The 21,977-nt window shown below is 47.7% G+C and overlaps 1 protein-coding gene across 1 annotated transcript in view; it reads left to right on the top strand.

Moving 5' to 3' along the window:
• The first annotated feature begins 2,019 nt into the window (after positions 1-2,019).
• LOC144152536 (uncharacterized) overlaps positions 2,020-21,977 on the top strand; it is an 80,801-nt gene continuing 60,843 nt past the window's right edge. The window contains exons 1-3 of the mRNA XM_077683831.1: positions 2,020-2,267; positions 9,590-9,651; positions 15,574-15,779. Coding sequence (XP_077539957.1) covers positions 2,021-2,267; positions 9,590-9,651; positions 15,574-15,779 — 515 coding nt within the window. The 5' untranslated portion in view covers position 2,020. The remainder of the gene's footprint in view (positions 2,268-9,589; positions 9,652-15,573; positions 15,780-21,977) is intronic.

The following is a 21,977-nucleotide window of genomic DNA, read 5'->3' as shown; positions in this document are numbered from 1 at the left end:
GGGACTAACTCGCGGTCATAGCCCAATGGACAAGACGACTGACACTAACTCTGTCTGGTCTACCAGACACAGGCTCGAATCCTGCCGGTGCCAGTGCATGTGTGATTTTTTGCGATTGTAAGCGTTATGCGCACGGACGCGGACGGATATTGGGCGGTCCTAAGGGACCCCGCACCTAAGAACACTGAAAGTGCCTTTTGTAGGGCCACCACTGAATACGTCTAGCCGCCGTGTGTCTTAGAAACGCATAGAACGCGGTAAAGTCAGAGGCAGAAGTAGCCAATCACCACTGGCGGTCTGGGTCACAAGAAGATGGTTGTACACTTATTTTTTCCCTCACGTAGGAGCTGTGCTGAAACGATCACTTGGGCTTACGTTCTGAAATTCCCCTGCTCTTTTGAGGCACGGCCTTAGCCGTCACATTACAAGAAACGACCGTTGTCATAGCCTTCGTTGTCGTCATCGGCATTAAGACGAATGATACCAAAATGGCCGCCCATGTAAAGAGAAAGGCTGCGTCTAATCTCACGGGAGCTGAGAGAATTACCTCCGGGCAATTCTCACGGAAGTTTCCATATAAGCTGGCTGGCCTAAAATTTGCTGAATAATATTACGCCGCAACGTAACCTAAGATACCTCACAGAACCTGGCGTAACCTAACCGAACGCGTCATAACCTACCCAAATATAGCCAAACTGCAACAAACCTAATCTAGCCCAGCCCAACTACACAGAACACAACCTATATTAAACATAATTAAACCCACTCTAGAAGTACTGTGCGTCGATCTCTTGATATAGTAAAAAACCAGAGTACAAAAAACATTAACAAAATCACGATGACCGAAAAATTGCGAAAGCTAAAAAAAAATCGCGATGTTGGACTCGAGCCTGAGCCTTCTCGTTTAAAACAGAGTACTATACCACAGCGCTACAGGGGCAGCTGGAAACGCGGCTTTTGGGGGAATATTCATCCCGTAAAATCTCCGGGTAGCGTTCTTAGCCAATGAGAGGTGACTGCCGCGAGAAATTTCTGACTGTAATTCTCACGGTTGCCGTGAGACACTACCAAAGAGAAAATAAAGAGAAAATCAATTGGGTTCGCGTGAGATTCGAACTCGAGTCGCTTGAGCAAGAGTCAGGGGAGCTAATCTCAGCGGTGACCCGGTTGCCGGTCAGAGTCGAACAAGAATTATCCTGATGATGGGGCGGAACGTGCGAAGACGGAGTGCACTCGCAGGGGAGTTTTGACTGTACCGAAGCCACAGCATGAATTCGGCAAGTCTGCCTGTCGATGTAATTTGCGTCAAAAGACGTGGAAGCGAAAGAGAACAAATAGACGAAGACACGATGTAGCAGCAAAGAAGACTTTGATATTCGCTAGGCTGTCAAATTCAAAGCATGTACGCAGACCTAAGTTTCTCAAAGATTTTTGCGAAAGTTCTACCTATAATATTTATGTTAGCGTAAATTAGATAATTGGTACAAAGAAAATTTGAAACACTAAAAAATAAGAAAAATATTACGGAAAATGGGTAACCATGCAAACCCCTGCATTTCCACAATAATACAGATTTACCGAAAGCCCTAAATGTATTTGTTATACAGCGTAGATGGGGATAATTGGTGTAACAAAATTTTGAAAGACTAAAAAATAAGAAAAATATTAAATGACAATCCGTATAACGCTCTGCATTTCCACAATAATGCTGATTTCGCTTATGTTCCACTTCAAATCGTTATAATAGCATAAATGAAGACAGCCGGTCGGATAGCATTTAGAAAAACCAAAAACGTTGACTGTAAAAACGCATACTCAAGACAAGAGGCATACGAATGCTACGCATTAGTAGATAATTCTCTGAATTTCTGCAGAATCTTTTTATAATAAATGGGCGCGATTTTCAAGCCAGTTGAAACGATTAGGCGAGATATTAGATGAAACGTGCCACCTATTTTCTTCATTTGCATTTATGAATGTTGCTGACGTCCGTTCCTGGTTCTCGACTGCGACAGTTGGGATGCAGCTGCTCCTCGGAGTGGCAGTGCTCGTCTCCCTCGCTGGCCATTGCCTGGCGCCGGATTTCGAGGAGCCCCGGTCACAGCACGAGGTGCGCAACCCATGGAGAGACTATCTGGACCTTCCGGGCTCGAACGTCAAGATCCCCGACGTGTTGCGTCTGAACAATACGGCAGAACTCATCGGTTGGTGGATTGTGATACCCCGATACCTCGTCAACGTGCTCGCTAAAAAGCCCATCAAAGCCGGTAAGCAGTGTACGACTCTCAGCTTGCCCATTATTGGAATAATCGCGAAAAAGACGACACGTAGGAAAAAAAATTGCACACGGACAGAAGCGCGTCGCCGTCCTGTGTGTTGTTTTCTACGCGCAGTCTTTTTCACGCTTATTCCCATAATGTATCACCACTTTCAATTCAGCTTGCCCAACCTAACAAGTGTGACTAAAGATAACGTGCTTTACTTACCATAGCCATGAGCTGTTTGGCACTGCTAAGAGGGTATTTGAGCAGCCAATAAGTTATTGTAGATATTAATGCAGTGCTTTCGAAGATGGCGATACGTGACAACCTTCGATCAACAAAGGCCAAACGTAATGGCAACACAATATCTGCCCTATTTACAGCTATAGCGAAGACTGACGAACTACCTTACCTTGACGTTCATCTCTCCAAGGCAAAATAAATACTAAGACGATGAAAATTGGCTCACGCTAAACATGCCCAGGTGGTCAGAATTAATTCGGAGCTCTCCACGACAGCGCTCGTGGAGAGCTCATTGGTGTAGCCTCGGCACGTTAAAACCCCAGAACCTATCAGTGAAATCGAGAAGACGAAAATGCACACACGAGTTCTGAGCATGACAGCAACAGGATTATGTACAACTTGCGTGCGAAGCCCTTGCGAACCAAGCCGTAAATAAGATCCGCTGCTTTACAGGCGATAAAAAACATGGGGCTGACCTTTTCACGCGATTTTGGCTTTCTAAGCGGACTATAGCTGAGCAATTCTTGGTTAAAGTCTGCGCAATAGGCCCACTTTGAACAGTCGCGGTCACCTGATTGACAGCGTTTCTTAGATCAGGATAACAATCCAAGTGTGCCGGTCCTTCCCGCTAGATGCATGTTCACTGAGTCCACTAAAAGCCAGAGTTTTTCAGTATACACTAGTTGCGAAACCCCGCTTCACAACTGTGGCTGTGCTGGCACTTCGCACCGTTCAAGCTGAGGGAAAGTGTGCACGCCCGGCACCTAGGAAACGAAAACGAGACTTTGCTAAACACTTACTGAATAACAAAACCTGACAAAATAAAGCTTGATTTTAAAACTAAACAAAAAACATAACTTAGTACTATTTTTTTATGTTCCTTTGGGTGTTTTTTTTTTAAATTTACTGAAGCAGCCCCGAACACTTGAGTACAACTCCAACTTTCTGCCGACAGACGACAGGCTCGTCAACTCGCCCCGCGCTTGCACCAGCGCAGGGGATCCAACCACGGACCGGCTTTTGATACACGAGGTCTATGGGTAGTTTCGGAACTGGTGCATATCTAGGGTTGTTCGTTTTCGGGTTTTATATATATTTTTAAAATCGAGTGGTAAAAATTGGGTGCTATTTTTCAAACCTATAATCTGGGATGAATCGGGTTTATTGTAAAACGATTGCGAAATTTGGGTTTTTCCGGGGTAAACCTACACATTTACTAATCAGTGAAGCACTACCCGCCGCGGTGGCTCAGTGGCTAAGGCTTTGCGCTTCTGAGCACGCGGTCGCAGATTTGTTTCCCGGTCGCGGCGGCCACTTTTTTGATGGAGGCGAAAAGCAAAAACACTCGTGTGTACGAGATTTCGGCGCATGTTAAAGATCCCCAGGCGGTCAAAATTAATTCGGAGCCCTCCACTACGGCGTGCCTCATCGTTTGCATTGCGTCGGCGCGTGAAACCTCCACAATCATTGAAACACTCAGTTTATTTATCCGAAGGTTCACAGGCTTCTGAAACAAACGCGTTAAAGTTCGTGTTTCTTTCGATCTGGTAATCGGGGCGACATCAGGGTTTTCTAGAAAATATTCTGCAAATTTTGGCGTTTGTTTGTAAATGGTTCAGTAAGGGTGACAGTAAAGAGCATTGATAACTCCTAAAAAAATGAGACATTTTACTCACAAAAAGTAGGTCATCGACTTTTTATTCACACTTACCTACATTGTCGTCTCCATGCGCAACACGTCGGTATCCATTCAAGACCTGTCCGTTTGTTGAAGCTGGGAGAAAGTTCTCTCGACATTTCAAATTCCATTAGCTAGGCTCAACAATGTCAGTGAAGCCTTTGCAAGCCTGGGGTAGAGAGTGTTAGAGTCATGCTAATACTCAATGAGTTTGGAAGCTGTGCTTGTGAGGTTTGCTTTCGGCAAGTACTGGAGCGCTATTGCAGAAGGCCCGAGTTCCGCCTACTCCTGAGTTTCCAGCTGCTTGGGTTATGAAATTACTGATAGTGGAGAATCCGATATACCTCGAGCGAAACGGCGCAATCGTGCTCAGCACGCCTGACATATTTCGCGTGCCGTATTGCGGCCGCTTACGTTGATAAAGTACGGCTTGTGATATCATTCCCATGCAGCGCTATCTGGAATTCAGCTGCAATACCCATTCCGTAGCAGAAACTACATAACCCTACTACTACTTTGACATCCCCAGCCTAGCTGCTGGCCACGGCCGGTGCGCGCGTTTTTCTCGGCGTTCAGTTCTTCCACTGAAATATGCTTGCTACGTTGCCTGATGGTAGACCCAGTGCAGCTCTGTGCAAGCACAAACCAAGTAAGCAAAGGGGTTCGCTGTAGCGAACTGAATGCGCCCTGCCCCCGACCATGAAATATGGCTTTTGTTTACGGCTTGGTTGAGTGTGAACGGCGTGCGCTTATCAGAAATCGTTCCAATGTAGCGTGTCAAGGGCGTGTTTGAGCGTTGGCGTGTGCGTTGTAGACGTTTAAGCTGTATCATTATCATTTGTCATCGACTGTTTTCACGGTGTGTGAAGAAGGCTCCCGTGGGAAAATGTCGTCTTGGCTGTTCCTATCGGTTCGGACAAGAGTGAGCCGCAGTTGTGACCGAACACGCCCGCCACTGTGGCACCATTGGCTCATGGTGGCCTGGGGACTTGATTCTTGTTTGGTCCGCTTAGTTCTTGTCACTGCTAGCGGGAATCAAATGACGACTTCGTGGCTACGACGCTACCTGCGACCACACAAAGTGGACGCCATGGGTGCGTGTGGCTTCGGTCGCTACGCCGCGCCCACAAATGGGCTCGGTGTGTTTGACTGACAGTTTACTGCCTCGGAGGAAACTCAGGCGTGATTTCGCACGGCCGAGTTGAACTCGGGACGCCCGTGGCGGCCTCTGCTGCGGCGTGGTTTCTATTTATGTTCGCCGTAGCAGACATATTCCTGCCCTGACAGGTCTTTTAAACGAAGGAGTAATTTCGAGCTTATTTTTATCTCTAGAAAAGTAATGTGCATTGGCTCTGCAGTCATCTGGTGAGAGACCCCTGTTTGCTCAACTTAGAGGCGGCTTTCGCTGTATGACTGTCGAGGAGCAAGTGCTGTGTGCTCTGCGGTTTTACTGGATGGGCAGCTACCACAGAAGCTAGTGGCGGCAGCAACATCGACCGCCACCAGTGGACAGACAGCTGGTGTGTGCGCAATATGATCGCTGGAGATGTTTCCCTGGCCTCGCCTTTCTTTTAGGCAGGCCGGCGAACATGCATGACTTCCGCAGGTTCTACCGCGCGTCTATCCGTCTGCAGCCGGAGCGTGCGCTTCAGTTATCATCTGCTCGCAGAACAGTTTCAAACAAGGCGTTGCATGAGTGTACGTTTCGTTTATCATCAGCGCGGCAGACAGTTTCCCTTGAGGCGTTGCGTGACGCACATTTCTTGTGAAAACGTTGCTGGCAGGCGAGCTTATACGTATATGTATACGTATACAGTCAACGGCACGTGTCCATTGTCACAGGCGATCTCTACACATTTCAGCGGGTTTTTGCTACGCGTCACCGTCGTACACCACACTCGTAGAATCCCTATTCTGGGGAGGCTGCGGCGTGTTCCGGTCTGTTTTCTGACGTAATTTACACACTAAGACGAACACATCAAAGAGAATAAACTGACGAAAGATGTTACAGCAGAAAAGAAGCTGGTCGAACTACTCCATGCGAAAAAACAAAGAAACAAGAGAGAGGAAAAAGCGCAAGTACAGTATACCAGTAAAGAAGTGCATGGTTAATAGGTATCGCCAGGCTTTCGCCCTAAAAGCACGTAAGCAGAGTGCCCCGAGGAAATTTCGTGTCTAAAAGAGGAGGGTTTCGATAACGTAATACAAGCAGCAACTGTTCTGAATGTGGCGCACTTCCATCACCCGGATTTCTTTCTTGCCAGTCGGCCGTAGTCGCGATAGCATTGTCTGCCACCGAAGGCAAAAACTGTTTCTTAGGATGAAACATTTCAAACAAAAAGCTCATACGGACGCCTGGAATAAAAAAATAAATGAACTTTGTAGTGGAATACAGATTTATAACGTATAAGTGCAATAAAATAAAGTAGTTGGATTTGATTGCCCCACGTAGCCACCAGTGCAACAGTGGAGCGAGAGAACAGACTGAAAGATGCGCCACGCCCTTGCCACGCATACTTGGAGCACGCGGCCCTGGACGGGTTACATCACCTCAATAATCAGCAAATAGCATTAATCCCATTCGTTAATCGTTTTTAACTCCTCCTCGAAACATGATAATCAGCTTATTATTATGACCACTGCTCCGCCTTGCCCGAGTTTCGCACCAACTCGGGCCTTCTGGAATAGCAGCCCTGGTTGAGAACGGCGGACCGTCAGCCCACGATTACGCAGATCGCTACTTTGAAAAGGGCCGCTACGGGAGAAATCTGGTTTAATCCGATGCTCTTGAAACATCTTCGAAGTGTAAAAACAGGGCTTTACCAGAAAACGAACAACCCTGTGTATATCGCGTAATACTCGTAAAAGATTTTGTCACTCGGCGATATTCGGATTGGCGAAAACAAATACTTTCCTCTTGTCCAAATTAACAAAAAGAAGACGTTTTACTTGTTACGTTGTTTCTTTATGCAGGCGTCCCAGATGTAGTCTCATTGCACGCTAACATTCAGCTTGCAGGCTCCGCCCTAACTCAGGACGGACCGGAAGTACCATACTGGGGGGTTTAAAAATATCCACGATTTTGGATCGTTACAAATAGAGAATACGTCAGGCTTCTTCTGATTTTTTATTTAAAAGGTCATTACCACGTGCCCCTTGAAAACAAATACTGCTTCGCAAGAACTGTGGGGTCATTGAAGTGTGAATGTTTTAAAAACTGCACTTTGCTATACGCAACATTTTTCATCCTGTAAACCAACTACCGCGGAACTAGAATTAAAGATATCTCCGTCCAGATAGAAACACGTATAGCGTGTTAGAAGGTACAGCGTGCAAGAACACTCGTTTCCGGATTTTGAACTCATGCATTTTGAACCAGGGTAGTCTACTTTCTTCACGGAGGCAGGGGAGATGGCAGTAAAGACGAAGAAGCACTCAAGATGCCTACCACACGCATCATATTACTGACTACAGCAGCGCTTGCACAGACCAGGGGCTATATACAGTAAACGCTCGTAAATTCGAACCGCAAGGGGACACATCTCACTTCGAAGTAAGGGAAGTTCGAACTCATGAAAGTCAACAATAACAACAGTATACTGCAACGGGGAAGTCATACTGATCATATCTACGCTTTGATGCTTGGAAAAGCCCGCCAATGCGGCCTGCCTTCTCTCGCTAAACGCGGCAGTCGTCACATTTTGCTGCAACAAATGAGTTGAGCGGAAAGCGCCACCTTCGCCTTCTTGAAAACTGAAGAAAACACGGGCGGCATTTCATCCGGCCGTGGCTTCTGAGAGGACGACTGCCCCATGCTTCCTCTTTCTCGTCATTGGCAGCGACATATTCTGCGCTTCTGAGCTGCGATGTGATGCCCTCATCTGTTCGCGAAACACACACGCCACTGTACTCCTGTCGTCATCGGCCGAGTTCGCGAAGAGTGCGCCTTCCATAACGCCAGCCATGTGGGATTTAGATTGGGCTTAACTTATTCAGCTTTCTCCGTTCTACAAAGCACCGTATGTGGGCACAGAGTGTGTTTCTCTTGCCGTGTGCCAGGCGTCAGGGAGCCGTCGCGGTGGCGCGTAGTTCGAATGATCCGTCGCGGAGCCTACTCTGGCTCGAATTAACGGTCTTCTTTGCACATAGAATGCTTTGAAGACTTGGACGGACTAACAGGTACAGTTCGAATTATTAATAAACTCGAATTCGTGAAGTTCGAATTAACGAGTTTTTGCTGTATGCAGTAACAGCTCGTTAATTCGAACTCGAAGGGGACCATAAAATTGTTCGAATTAAGCGGTGTTCGAATTAGCGGGTGGTTGCTAGAATGAATGGAAGTCGCTCCACACTATGCGCGAAGAACACAAAGAAGCCACCTCTGGATTCGTTATCGCGAATTAGGCGCTACTACACGTTTGTGGGAGGTGATTTGGTACATATTGTTTCCTAAATAATAATAGCATGCGCCGGAGTACTGGCACCGGGGCGTGGCGCTTTCTGTAGAAGAGAAATAAGCTGTTGCAGGGGCGTAGCGCACGCGCCGCGCCGTTCTTTTTCTGCTTCGTTGTTTTGCATCTCTCGTAAATTTGGTTTGGTTTGGATTTACAACCCATTGTAATCCCACTGGGCCGACTTCTTCTGCGAGGAGCAATATAAACCAGGGGATCATAGTTCGAATTAACCGTTCTGATACCGACGCGTTCAAATTATCGGTAGTTTTCCCCCCATTGAAATTATACAGGGCTGTGCCGGGACAAGGGCGGGAGTTCGAATTAACCAGAAGTTCGAATTAACTGAATTCGAAATAACGAGCTTTTACTGTATATCGCTGGGCCAAGCGCAGGGGTCGTTGGAACAAAACATTTACACCGTAATTTAACTCAAGGAACTGGCATTGTTACCTTCAAAAGCAAGCTCCAGCTGCGAAATTATTCTTACGCCTAATACGTTACCTTCGTCAAATACGCTGTTATACTACGAGATGGCCACTTTACTGACGTTTCCGATGGCTTATCGGCTCGACCCCCTTAGTGCATCCCCACCCTCGCCCACTACGTGTCGGGAAGAGTAACTCCGACGCATCGCCTTCGTCAGCATGTACATTACGATTGGAGGCGAGGAGTCGCCTCCAGATCACGTCTATATGTGCTCCTCCTTTGGCTTCAAATCGGCTTCAACTCTTCGGCAGCATCAGGACTACCACTGTTTCTGAAATGGGTCCTGTGCGCCGTATTTGGCTGACGTTGTTTTATTGGCGGGCTAACCCACATGCATTTTTGACATTTTCCGCAGCCGCAGCGGCCGTGTTTGTTGTAACATTGATCACTAGAATCCATGTAAGTGCATTCAAGTCTAAAAATTGCATGTGGGGTAATATCTGCTTATTTTTATTTCTGCCTTTCAGAGTTCTTTTCGGACTTTCTCGAACGGCGAAAACATGCCTCATTCCACAACCTGCTCGATCAGGCAAGTAGCGCACTGGGAGTCTTCTCTCAAGCTGCTTTCAACTGAAATTAAAATTAAAATGTGACAGTAAATGTGGTTCCCGCTATCACCATTGGGGTAGAGCGTTCGCTGCAACTGCTGAAGTGAACAAAACAAGCGGCCGTAACCCCGCACCCTCTTCTCCGCACAACAGATATATGCGTGGTTTAAAAGTCCAAAACAGTGACAGGGCTCTCTGTGACGCTGACAAGCAGGGCGAGAGATTCAAAAAATACGTAACAAACTGATAAATTTCAGTGTCAAAATACTGGCCTGCGGTGGCCCGAGTGAAGTCGCGTGACGGAAAGCAATATGACGGTGACCCGAGTGCGAAAAATCGCCATTGCTAGCGCCACGGACAACCTCCTTGTAAATCCTAATCCCTGGCTGCCCGTGATTGCCAGGCCAGCCCGAAACTGCAACGCCATATTCTTGTCTAGTTAGGACTGAAAGAAGGTGTGCTGAACAATTGCAATGAATGAGCACGCGCCTCTTGCTGTGCCAATATACTTATGAGTACATATCCTTTCCAAACTCCATTTACTCATTCAAGGTCGCTGAAGTTAAGAGCGCACAGGAACTTTCACGCCAGGTTAAACCGTAGTTTGCCTAGTCCGTGTCCCGGACTATTACGTAGCTTATATACTGGTAACACTATAATTGCGACACTGGATAAAGAAACAGGATTGACGAAGCACAACGGGCGTTGTGCACCGTCCGCGTTTGCCCCGTGTCGAAATTGTAGGCTGACGGGGACGTAACGTAATACCAGAGTCCTTCAATGCTTTTCTCTAGCCATTGCTGCGCCCGCACAATTGCAAATCCCCTAAGGAACAGGCATTGACCGCAGCAATCAAAGATAACTCCAAAATCAGAAATGCGTCCGCATTGTGCGGGCGCAGCAATGACTTTTGTCCCTGAATGAAACTTTGGCCGGAGTTTCGTGACCAGAAAAGCATTGAAGGACTTTGCCTCTAGCCATTGCTGCGCCCGCACAATGCGGACGCATTTCTGATTTTGGAGTTATCTTTGATTGCTGCGGTCAATGGCTGTTCCTTAGGGGATTTGAAATTCATTTAGTTTAGTACACTGAATCGCTCTAGTTTAGCCAATCATCTGCTACAGCACACAACTGGTTTCGAGAATTACTCCTCATCTTCAAGCACACGCGAGGCGGGTGGCGCCACTCACGTTGTTCGGGAATCCTTTTGAGTGCAACTGACGGCGAATCTTTTAATTCATCTTATTTGGCAAGCTGAAATGAAAATTGTGTGCTGTAGCAGATGATTGGCTAAACTAGAGCGATTCAGTGTACTAAACTAAATGAATTGCAAATCCCCTAAGGAACAGGCATTGACCGCAGCAATCAAATATAACTCCAAAATCAGAAATGCGTCCGCATTGTACGGGCGCAGCAATGGCTAGAGGCAGAGTCCTTCAATGCTTTTGAAGGACTCTGGTACTACGAACCAAATAGCTCTGACCTTTATAGTGGGTTATGTACAAGTTTTTTAAGCGAGACAATTGCTTCAAAAATTGCCGTTTGCCTCGCCTGTCCACCTCCCCGATTTGCGCTTGTCGGCTTTGACAGCATCTGGCCAGTACGCAGGCCTCAAGACGATTGCTAGTATGGACATGCTCGACTCCGTCATATAGGAACCTTTAAAGGAGCCATGAAGAGAAAACACAAGTTTGGTTCATTCAAAAGATTGCCTCTTGAGAATCACACTGGCCCCACTTTTAAAAGATACTTCGCTCGAATAAGCTATATAATTATAAAAAAAGGGAGTGGCCATGCTACCCACTCAGCTCATTTCCCGCAACGGAACCTATGATGTCATTCCAGCCATCTATGCGGCTGGCGGAGGCTGGAAGAAGCAAACGCAAGTTAGGCAGAGCTTATTATCTTGCTGAAGGAGCTATATGCGCTTAAATTTAATGCACGTTTTTTTAAAGCAATAAGAATCGTGGCACCAAACGTGGGAGTTACAAAAGCACACGTAAACATAGAAGTACCGATGCGTACTGCTGTTGGTACTGCTCGCACATTGCTTGGTTTAGCTGCGCAGTACTGCGGGGCTTTGGGGTTATCTCAGACGACACTGGCCGATTGACGCAAGCAACGGTGTCTTACGTGACCATATTTCTCGAGCGAGCACTATGTTTCACGAAACAAGTATTTTTTCCCTCAACAAAAACAAACCAGGTTTAAGTACGGTCAAAACAAACCAAAGGAAGAAAATGGCTTGCCTTGATATGGTGGCGCCATCTAGATTGACTAACAGTAAACGAGGGTCCGCAATCGGCTGCAGAGCTGTCGGTTCCTGTGATGTCATTGCTGGCCAGGAAAACGGACGATTTAGCTGGGAAACTAAAATTTTAACTTAAATTGAATTATTTCTCATTGAATAAAGCATCGTTTGTATCCGGGCAAGTGCTGGGGGCACTATAAAACACTTAATATTTCGAAAAAAAAAACATATTTTGTCTTCATGGCTCCTTCAAGCATGTGCAGACTGGTTACTCGCTCCCTTACAATCATGCCACAAAACTTCTATCCGAATAGTTTCTCTCCTCGTATTCGCCGTTCTCCCCCACCACGCACGGCTGCCGTAGGGCCTGTTTTTTTCGGCCTACATTCTGGTTCCCCGTATGTCTCTCTTCTACTCTTCGTCTCTTGTGCGAAACGCCATCTCTTGTCCCTCGATGGAAACCATCACGGCCTCCGTTTTAAATAAATCCCACGAGGTAAGTTGCTCTAACGCAAACCGATATGCTGAACCCGGAGGCCCCTTTTCTTCCTTTCCAAACTTGCCGCGGTTCGGGTAGCTCCAGCAGCCGCACTCTTGTATCTTGTATTAGGTGCGGAGTACCTTAGGACCGCACAATGTCCGTCCACGTCCGCGTGCATAGCATTTACAATCACAAAAAATTACACAGGCACCGGCAGGATTCGCGCGCGTGTCTGCTATACCAGACAGAGTTAATGTCACTCGTCTTACCCACTGGGCTACGGCCGTGAGATAGGACCCGAACGACAGACGGCTTATTCTCTCGACTGTAACGTTGCGGAGTACATTATAACCTCTCAAAATCCGTCCGCGACAATCTGTGAGCCCACCACCATCAGGCGATTTAGGGAATAATCAAGGTGCAACTCACAGCTCAAATCAAATGACGGTCGGCGCGCAAATCGGATGTCACTCGGGGCGCAACCTGGACGTCATTTCGAGTCTCCGTACTCCGAATCCTCGCCATCCTCCACGGAGTGGAGATGTTGCCATTTTTCTCTTCCCAATTACGAGGGGTTGTAGCGTGGAGAACGGGGTGTCATCTGATCCCAGGTGCGCTGTCAGCGCCTAACTGTTAATGCGTAGCATTCTTTGCTGAGTACCCCAACAGCCAATACCATGTAACGCCCTGAATTTCCACAAAAATGCGTTTGGGCGAAAAAAAAAAAAAACACCTGTAACCGCTGTAATAGCGTACATAGAGATAATTGGCGGGACAGAATTTTGACAAACCGAAAAATAAGAATAATCGACAAAATAAAATGTCTCCAAAAATGATCTGACAAAATCAAAACTAGGTATCTTACACATCTTCCCCCAAAACCCAAGAACAAAGTTTGCATGAACAACGTTGGAAATACCTACATAAATAGCGTAAATGGGCCAAGTCTGCATTACCCCTTTCTTCTTCGGAAAAAATAAATAATTACCGAAGTAAAGGCGCTTCGTCGTTACAATGGTGTATATTTGCATCATTGGCGGAAAGAAACAAACGAAAACTGAAATAAGAATAATATATGATACAACGTATTTTTGCAACTCATAGCCATATTTGCCTGTAAAGAACTCACAGTCTGGACAAGGAGCATCAGAATGCTACAAATTACTAGACAATTCTCTCGATTTATGCAGATTTTTAAAACCACAGAATGGTGGAAAAGAAAAATTTGAAAGCCTGAAATGGCATAAAATATAATTTTAAACTAATGACATCACTACGGTACCTAGCTGCTGCCGCAAATTGCGCGTAGTGTTTTCTTCCACCCATTACAGACGCGTGAAGGCTCTAGACGTACCAAATGGTCAAATGAAGGATTACAAAGGTTCAGCTTCTCAATTCAGTAGCAGATAAGTCTTTGTTGAATCAATTTTCATGTTTTTAAGGCGCGAAGAAATATTTGGAAGATTTCTCATCTGGCTTCAATTCCCGAGGGACTAAAGGTAGCCTTCGTGGCTCCCATCAGCTTACAGACGGCCGCGTTGGCCCAATTACATTAAATGAGCTATCACAGTACAGCCACTGAGGAAAATAAATTAACAACGGCGGCCATTTTGGTGTTTATTATGTGGCCGGACTGCCGCCTCTACGGCCTCGCCGCTAACTTTGACCAGGTCGTTTGTACACAACACTGCCAAATAGGAAGCAAAACGGCGTATTTGGCGTATGTATTCGAACACATGTCAGCTGAAATGCAGGGCACAGCGGTATCTTTGATTCGTGCTCGAAATGACGTCAGTCGCGCGCAGCCGCAAAGCAGGGACGACAAGCTAAGGCTACCGCAGTTGACTGGCTAAAACACGTAAACAACAAACTGGCGGCGCCCATGTACCGTCGCAGTGTAAACAAATGTCACATGATGCGAACTGACCAGTGATCGTGGCGGCGGCACGGAACAATGGGAGAAAATGGTGCCGATATTGTGCTCCCTTATCTAGTGACACTAGGCCTAGCGAAAGCGTTGCGGAGAGCCCTTTAGGAGAACGTTAAGCCATGAAGAGAAAATACAACTTCGTTTAATTTAAAAGAACTAGGCTTCAGTCTCTCACTCAGCTCCATTACAGCCACAAAAGATGTTTTTTAACAAAAAAAAAAGCGAAAAGTATTTAAAAACTTTCGAATTTTGCGCCACAGTGACGTGTTATGAGCAAGAATGACGTCATACGGGCCAACAATAAAACATAATTTTCAGTGCGTTAACTGCACGTTAGCGTTCAAGTGATGTGGTCAAATGGAACTAGAGGCCCCATTACAGACGTCCAGTCATGTGTCGTCGCGACAGGTCAGTTGGGCGGCCGCCAATCACAGAAACAAGGTTCCGTGACGTCATAGAGAAGTTGCGGGAAATTGGCTAGGGGGTCGCGACTGCTTCACACGTTTTCTTTAATATCTCCGTTATTTGTTCGAAGATTGCGAGGATATTGGTATCATTGTTATCGGGACTAAGCGGTCTTTCTAATAAACCCAACTTGTATTTCGCCTTCGTGGCTCCTTTAAAGCATAACGAAGCTAGGTTATCCTACAGCACACACAAAAAAACTTTACCATCCCTTCCTGAAAGCTTTTTAATATCAAAATTGTGTCAAAAGTGCGTCAAATCTGTCGTTAAATGTGTGTCCAACTTTCGCTAAAAAGTGCGTCCAATCAATCGTCAAACATTCAAAGACCCAAATCGCAAACGATGAACAACCCATGGTATCATTTCTCGCGCCCTAAGTAAGCGCATCTACGAACGATCTAAATGTGTACTAATACGTGGTTTATGGGATAGAAGTTTACTATTGTGTACCTTCTTCATGACCGATGCTTGCATTGTCTTATCTAGAAATATTCCTTTGCAGGGATTTTCAAGTAATCGATTGTTCTGACACAATTAATCTACGCCTGGTTTCATGCACGCGCCGTGTGTACAGGGATCGTATCAGAGTTTTTCGGTCGACCAACCGGACGATGGGGCAATGCATTAATTTTTGGCAGCACGCCATCGGTCCCACTAACAAAGCTTTCGCTTGATTAATTCAGAACAGGCGAGTTCGCGCTTGACGCGCAGCGAGTTGACGGGAACTGATCGCTTGACGCGCAGCGAGTTGACGGGAACTGATGGCTTGACCGCAGGTGCGCACCCACCAGCCGTACATTTACCAGCTGTTCCAGGTGATGGTGGTTTTTACCAACATTGGTGTCGCCGCTGGTGTGTCCATCATTCTGCTTCGCTTGATGGGCACCTGCGGGGCTTCGACGTGCCAGGACGTGACCATCAACTACCGTCTCCTGTTCCACACCTACACGGGCTCCTCGTGGGTCGCCGGCGGCATCATCGTGTGAGACTATTAAGAACTTTTCCCTGGTAATCGAGGTTGAATCAAGTTTGATAAGCGATGGCTCGGTTTTATGCACCGAGAGCGTGCAGGGAACGAGCCCACAATTGCACCGCAAGTCAAAACACATACACATGGCCCAGTTGGTGGTCTAGGCGCTAACGCGTGGGGGACTTGGGCGCAGCCAGCGCCTCTTGCATCGTTTTCTGATGAAAACGGACGCCTTCACTGCGCAACCGCCCTATGCACTGTCTTGACCTTGGCTGATCCTGACGGTTATACATGGCGCTTCTAGCGGTTTCATGGTTTTATGATTCAAATAATAAAATTTTGCTCTTGCGAAATAGTGGCGCATCCGCTTGCTTTGGTGCAAATGTCGACGAAAGACGATAGTCTTCTACCGCCCTCTGAACCTTCTCCTCCACCCCTTCCCAGTCCTCACGCTCAACCCCTCTGCTCTCGTTCCGTACATTCAATTCAGTTTTCTCGCGTGAACAGATCTGCTGGGACAGCTCACGCCCTTTTCCTAATCCTTCGTTTTTGTTCTGCTTCGAACACCAGGAGCCAAAATCTTTCCTGAGGGCTCCATTCTTGCACCGTCGTTTACATCCTAAATTAACAGCAGAACTGTTTAAAGGGACACTGCACCACTTTTTTCAACTTTTTTTTTTTTGAAACCTTAAATGTTTGCATAACGTAGTCACCCAACACACCCAGTACTTAGATTAGGGGGTCGCAAAGTACCTCAGCCAAAAATTACTGATCTGTGCCGATCAGATAACTTGTAAGCTCGCTCAAAAGATTCTTCTCTCTTTCCCGGTCTTTGGCGGCTAGAATTACGTCACTAAGACCGCGTAGTGGCTATTGACCCGTTTTTTTTTTTTCAGTTTTAACCATGAACGCTTTTCGATAGATAGTTAAATAAAAGCCACAAAAACAAAGCAGAAATTTACGGCGTATCTGGCGCGAAGAGCAAATCACCCAGTGCCACCCCGTGCTAACGATAACTATAGCTTTCGCAGTCGTTCCAGACGCGAAGAAAAGAGTGAAAGCGCTTATCTAAAGCGTTGCAGGGTTCCTTTAAACTTGAGCTTGGTCCGTTGGCATTAGCGAAAAAATACAAAGATAAAATTCACCCGGCGCGAACTTCGCGCAGTGGTTTAGCAATAAAGCACCAAGCTCACGTGAGCGTGTGTTTCGTGAGGAGCGCCAGGCATTCTCCAGGCTTGCGCGTGGGTTGGCGCCACGCGAGGAGCTCCTGCTTTCGTCGTCGTCGTCTTCGGCGCGCTGGAGCCGTGGCGCGGCGAGCACACACACACACCACACACGCACCCCGTAAACAAAAAGTCCTGGGTGGGTCGGAGGGAAGCGCCGCAAGCAGGCTTGACCCGGTCTGCGGGGACAACGTCTCGGCAGCCGTTAATGTCAAGGGTGACAGTACTGGGTGGCCGCTCGCCGTACGAGGAACGTGCATAAACTTGATCTGTCTGCTCCCTCTCTCCTAGGATCCGCTTCCAGTGTGCGAAGAACTTAGGTCGACCCCGTGATCAGCTGTTTCTCGAGTTTAGCACCGCTAGTGCAAGCTGCGCCAATGCGCTATCTCCAATTCGCGCCATTTTTTTCATTCGCTATCGCAAAAACCAACCGGACATGTATGCTTAATTAAGTTAACCTTGTTATTTTCTATTATGTACAAACATTTTGCCTCAGTTGTACGGCAAGCTTAAAATCTTGCATTGCAAAATGCGGACACGTATGGGCCATGCCAGCATTTTTAGTGGAACGGTCCTGGCTATAGACTGTTTCATCAGGCGAGGAGGAAACTTATACCCTCGTACTCAGCGGTCGCAGCGCGCGAGCCGCCTTTTCCCCTCTCTAAAGTGTACGCGCCGGTCAAGGCGGGCCTGGCGCGGTCGCTCCTTTGCCTTGACTGCGTTTTGCAGGCATCGCGCGGGCGGGTTCACCACTAATTTACGCATTGTTTTAATGAAATTTCGCTAATAAATGAGCCCGACTGGTAGCTTGAGAGTTTCGCATTTCAAAGCACACAAGATATTTGGCATTTTTGTTCTGCTGAGCTCTTTCTGTACACCGACGTTGGTGTAGTGGCAGAAAATTGGTCAGGATGTAACGGTCTCTGTGCTGGGATCGAAGATTTCTTTACTACAAGTTGACGTCACAATGAGGCAGGGAGGAGGGGTATGAGTAGACTCTTTTAGGCGAGCCTTACTTGCTGATGTATGGGCACCCGCCTGGGGGGGGGGGGTTCCTCTAGTCCGGGATATTTTGGCCTGCGCTGGCCACCCGGGTCCTCTCCACCAGACTACGTTGGGAGAAGATTAGGAGCTCGTCAACCGTGCCAGCCACTGCTCATAAATAAGGTAATAAAAGTTTAATCGATGGTTCCCTGCCGAAATGCCATCGGAGTCTCGCGTATACCAAGGCCTGTTATCGTGGTAGCGGGCAAGAACAGGGACCCTGAACTAGAGAGAAATGAATGAATGAAGAACATTTATTAAGATGGGGGAGGCCACATGGCCGTAGTTGGGGAAGGGGAAGAAGGGAGGAGGGGGAGGTGATCACTCAATCGTTAGAGATGACTGGTTGAAGATAGATGATCAGTGATTTCTTTGGGAGGGGATTGTAGACCCCATCTCACACTACCCTTGCCAGGCCACTCTTAATGGAAAACACACCTAGAGCATGCAGAAAATTTGGGTCTTCGTACGGGGGATCATCAGGGGACGAGTTGGGGGGCAGAGCACTGAGCAAAGAATCGCGAGAAGATGCGAAAGCTGCACAGTGCCAAGTGAGGTGCTTGAGGTCTGAACAAACATTCTGCTGGCAATGGGGACAGTACGGAGAGGCTGAAGAGTCCAAATGGAACCTTTTCCGCAGTGTGGAGGGTGTGAGGGCCGCATTAGCGATTATCTTATTAACAAAGATTTCTGCGGAACGGGGTAGGGTGGGGACACCATGCAGGTAGCCCTGCGGAGTCTTCTCAGCGAGCCGCTTTCGGCGAGAATATTTAGCATGATCCAGTTGGGGGCGCGGATGTAGACCTGGATCAGGCGCAAGATCGGGAGCAATCAAGGGAGGAGTAGACTGAAGGCTCTCCCGTGCTGCATTTTGGGAGCGTGATTGCCGACCCCCTGGGTCACATGCCCCGGAATCCAGGCTACGCGGACTTGCGTTCCGTTTCGGGCCAGTAGGTTAACCATGGCCTGGATGTGATGAATGGTAGGGTGATCAGAGTAAGCCCTATTGGATTATCTGATGGCGGCGTGGGAATCAGTGAGGAGGCGGACCCTGGGTGGTGGTGGTGCACGAGCCATGTAGGTCATGTGATCCAGGGCTCCTAGGAGACCATGGAGCTCGGCTTGGAGAGGTGACGGGGCGATGGTAGCACCGCTAAGATCAGGGCGTTCTTCGCAGTGCCAAGCCAAACCTATAGAGTTGTCTTGTAGGCTGGCGTCTGTAAATATGTCCACCTCGTTTGGTAGCCTCTGTGCCATGCATCGGCGGAAGGCGCGCAGACGCGGAACGACGCTAGCTCGAGGGATAGCCGACCGTTGCGAAGAAACCACGGTATTTCGAGCCCAAGGGGGTGGGGGAGGAGAAGGCATGGGTCCGATTGGGTGCGTTTGAGAGTCCCATGCAGAAATAGCAGCAGCCTGGATAGTGAGCGTGTGCCGGAGTTGATGGTGTTTCCGGGTCTCTTCAAGAATTTCTGGCAGGGGAGGCAGAGGAGCAGCTTTCTCTAAGGCGCAGATCCTAGTGTGCCGTGGGAGGCCTGTGATCGTCCGCAGGGACGCACGATGAAGAATTTGTAGTTGCTTCATGTGAGCTTGACGGAGGTCATATGCAGGGGCGCCGTACAGAAATCGACCAAGGGCAACTGCTCGAGTGAGCGCGAGGCAAGCAGCCTGACTAGCTCCACCATACTTATTAGACATCCTGGAGATAAAATGCAGCATTGGCTTCCAGTTGCGTTTAAGTTGAGTGATCCAACGTCTGGCACTGTTGTGCTGCTCAATGGGATTCCCAAGATGCGAACCTGGTCGCACTTGGGAATAAAACTAGCCCTAGCCAGGCATTGTAAGGTGTATGCTGGTCCAGGAGAAGGTGTAAAAAATGCGCCCGTGTTTGTCCATAAGTAACGCTAACTTCCGCCCGGGCACCATATCCGTTTGAGCTAATAATATAGGAAAATTGTTCTGGTCCTTGTGCATAGATAGGCACGCGTTTACTGCAAAAACGCAGTACAGTAGAAACTCGTTATAACGAAGTAATATCGGGACAGTAATTTAGTTCGTGATATCCGATATCCATTGTAACTGTAGAGATAAAAATCGGTTCAAACCAATCGGTAATATGGCTCCCGCAAAAATCCTTCATACAAAAACGCGTCATATTAATCTAGAACCTGCTATAAACAAGGTAACCCTTGCCTCTCTCCTTGTGGCATTTCAAGCTCATTGAACCAGAACATGAAACGGGAAATTACAACAGAAAAAAAGTTCATTTGACAAACCCGGCCTACGTTCCTGTTCTTTCGAGAGAGGATGCGATCTTTGTCTGGTGGCTATTCACAGCACTGAGCAGGATGCAGTTTTCTACAGTGCGCACGAACGAAGGGGCCTTATCTACTTCTGCAGTTTAGGACGCCGGGAGTTTCTCCAAAAAGCTTCTCAGCCTACTGGTCAAATATTTCTTCGATAGTGCGCGCGTCTCTCAGTTTTTTGTTATAAAAGAATAGTCATTCAAATAAAGCGCGACCAAGCAAAGTTCGTATTTAGTTTGCTATAGCGGATAATTCGCTATATCAGTGTTCGTTATAACGAGGTTCAAATGTACTGCAAAAAGGGAAAACATTTTAACGAAATCGAAACGTATGGTTTCCTTGGCGACCAGTTCAGCGAGTCTGGTCTGGTCCCGCCCCTGCCCCCCGCTCGGCTGTTCCCGACAGCCAAACCCGTCACCACACCGCTTGCTGAGCCAGCAGCGGATGCAGTGGCAGCCACGTCTGTTGGGCAGGCCGCTGCATCCACCGTTTCCCCTCCACCGGCCCAAAGCACACGCGAGGGTGCGGAGGAGATGGAGACGGACGAAGCTGTGGCGGCTCCCAACCCCACTGCACCACCCGCGCCACATGTGGCGCCCCCGACACACTTTTCGGTGGCGGCTGCAGCAAAGGGCACCAAGAAGGGTGCATGGTCCTAGCAGCCGAATCTGTCGGGTACTCCGAGGACGTCTGATGACGAAATGGACGTCGGACCGTTCTTGCCTGCGTCGCAGCGAAGTGAACGGCCTGCAGCGCCCAAGGTAAAACAAAAGACCAAAAAGCCCCTTCCAAGAATAACAGCCCCGAAAGACAGCACATAAAACACACACTCCAGTAGCTCCTACACTAAATAATGGGAAGAGAAAACATAACTCAGTGGAACTCCAGGGGCCTTCTTAAAAATCTTGATGGTGTGTAGGAGATACTGCACTCTAATCAGCTAAGTGTTAAATGTATACAAAAACGCATTGAAATTCCAAACACAAATTTATGGAATGGTTACATGGTATTTAGGAAGGACAGGGATCGTGGCGGTACATCGTCCAGCGATGTGGACATCATCGCCCGAAAGTCCTTGGCTTGTCACCCTTTCCATCACTCTTTCCATCTCTTGAGTGGGACGTTGGCACTAACCCATGAGGTAGTGACCATTTCCCAACCACATTGACACACGTAGGTAATGGCCCAAAAAGTTCATCTTCCCATAAAAGGTTCAATGAAGCTCGAGCAAACTGGAGTACATTTACAGAAACATCCAAACTACATCACACAACCATTACACACCTACACATGGAAGAAGCAGCCCAATTCGCCACGGAACACATTCTCGACGCCACCGAAAAGTCTACTCCCCTGGTTTCCGGTGCCCTGAGCAACACAAGGAGGCCCTGGTGGAACAAGGACTGCAGGCGAGCACGAGAGGCCCAGAACAAGGTGTGGGGTGTCCTTCGTCGGTACCCCACGTCGGATAACCTCATCTCCTTTAAATGGGCAAAAGCACTTGGGAAGCGCGTGCGCCGTGAGGCAAAAAGGGAGAGTTGGCTCATCTTCCTCAGATTCATAAATTCATACACCGGCTCTCACAAATTCTCGGCATATATAATAAAACTCAAATGACGACAAACATACAGCCTGCC

Source organism: Haemaphysalis longicornis, unplaced genomic scaffold (genome assembly GCF_048455015.1).
Source record: "Haemaphysalis longicornis isolate Haplotype H1 unplaced genomic scaffold, Haemaphysalis longicornis Haplotype H1 scaffold_9, whole genome shotgun sequence".
Classification (NCBI taxonomy): domain Eukaryota; kingdom Metazoa; phylum Arthropoda; class Arachnida; order Ixodida; family Ixodidae; genus Haemaphysalis; species Haemaphysalis longicornis.
This window is presented reverse-complemented; position numbering and strand designations above follow the sequence as displayed.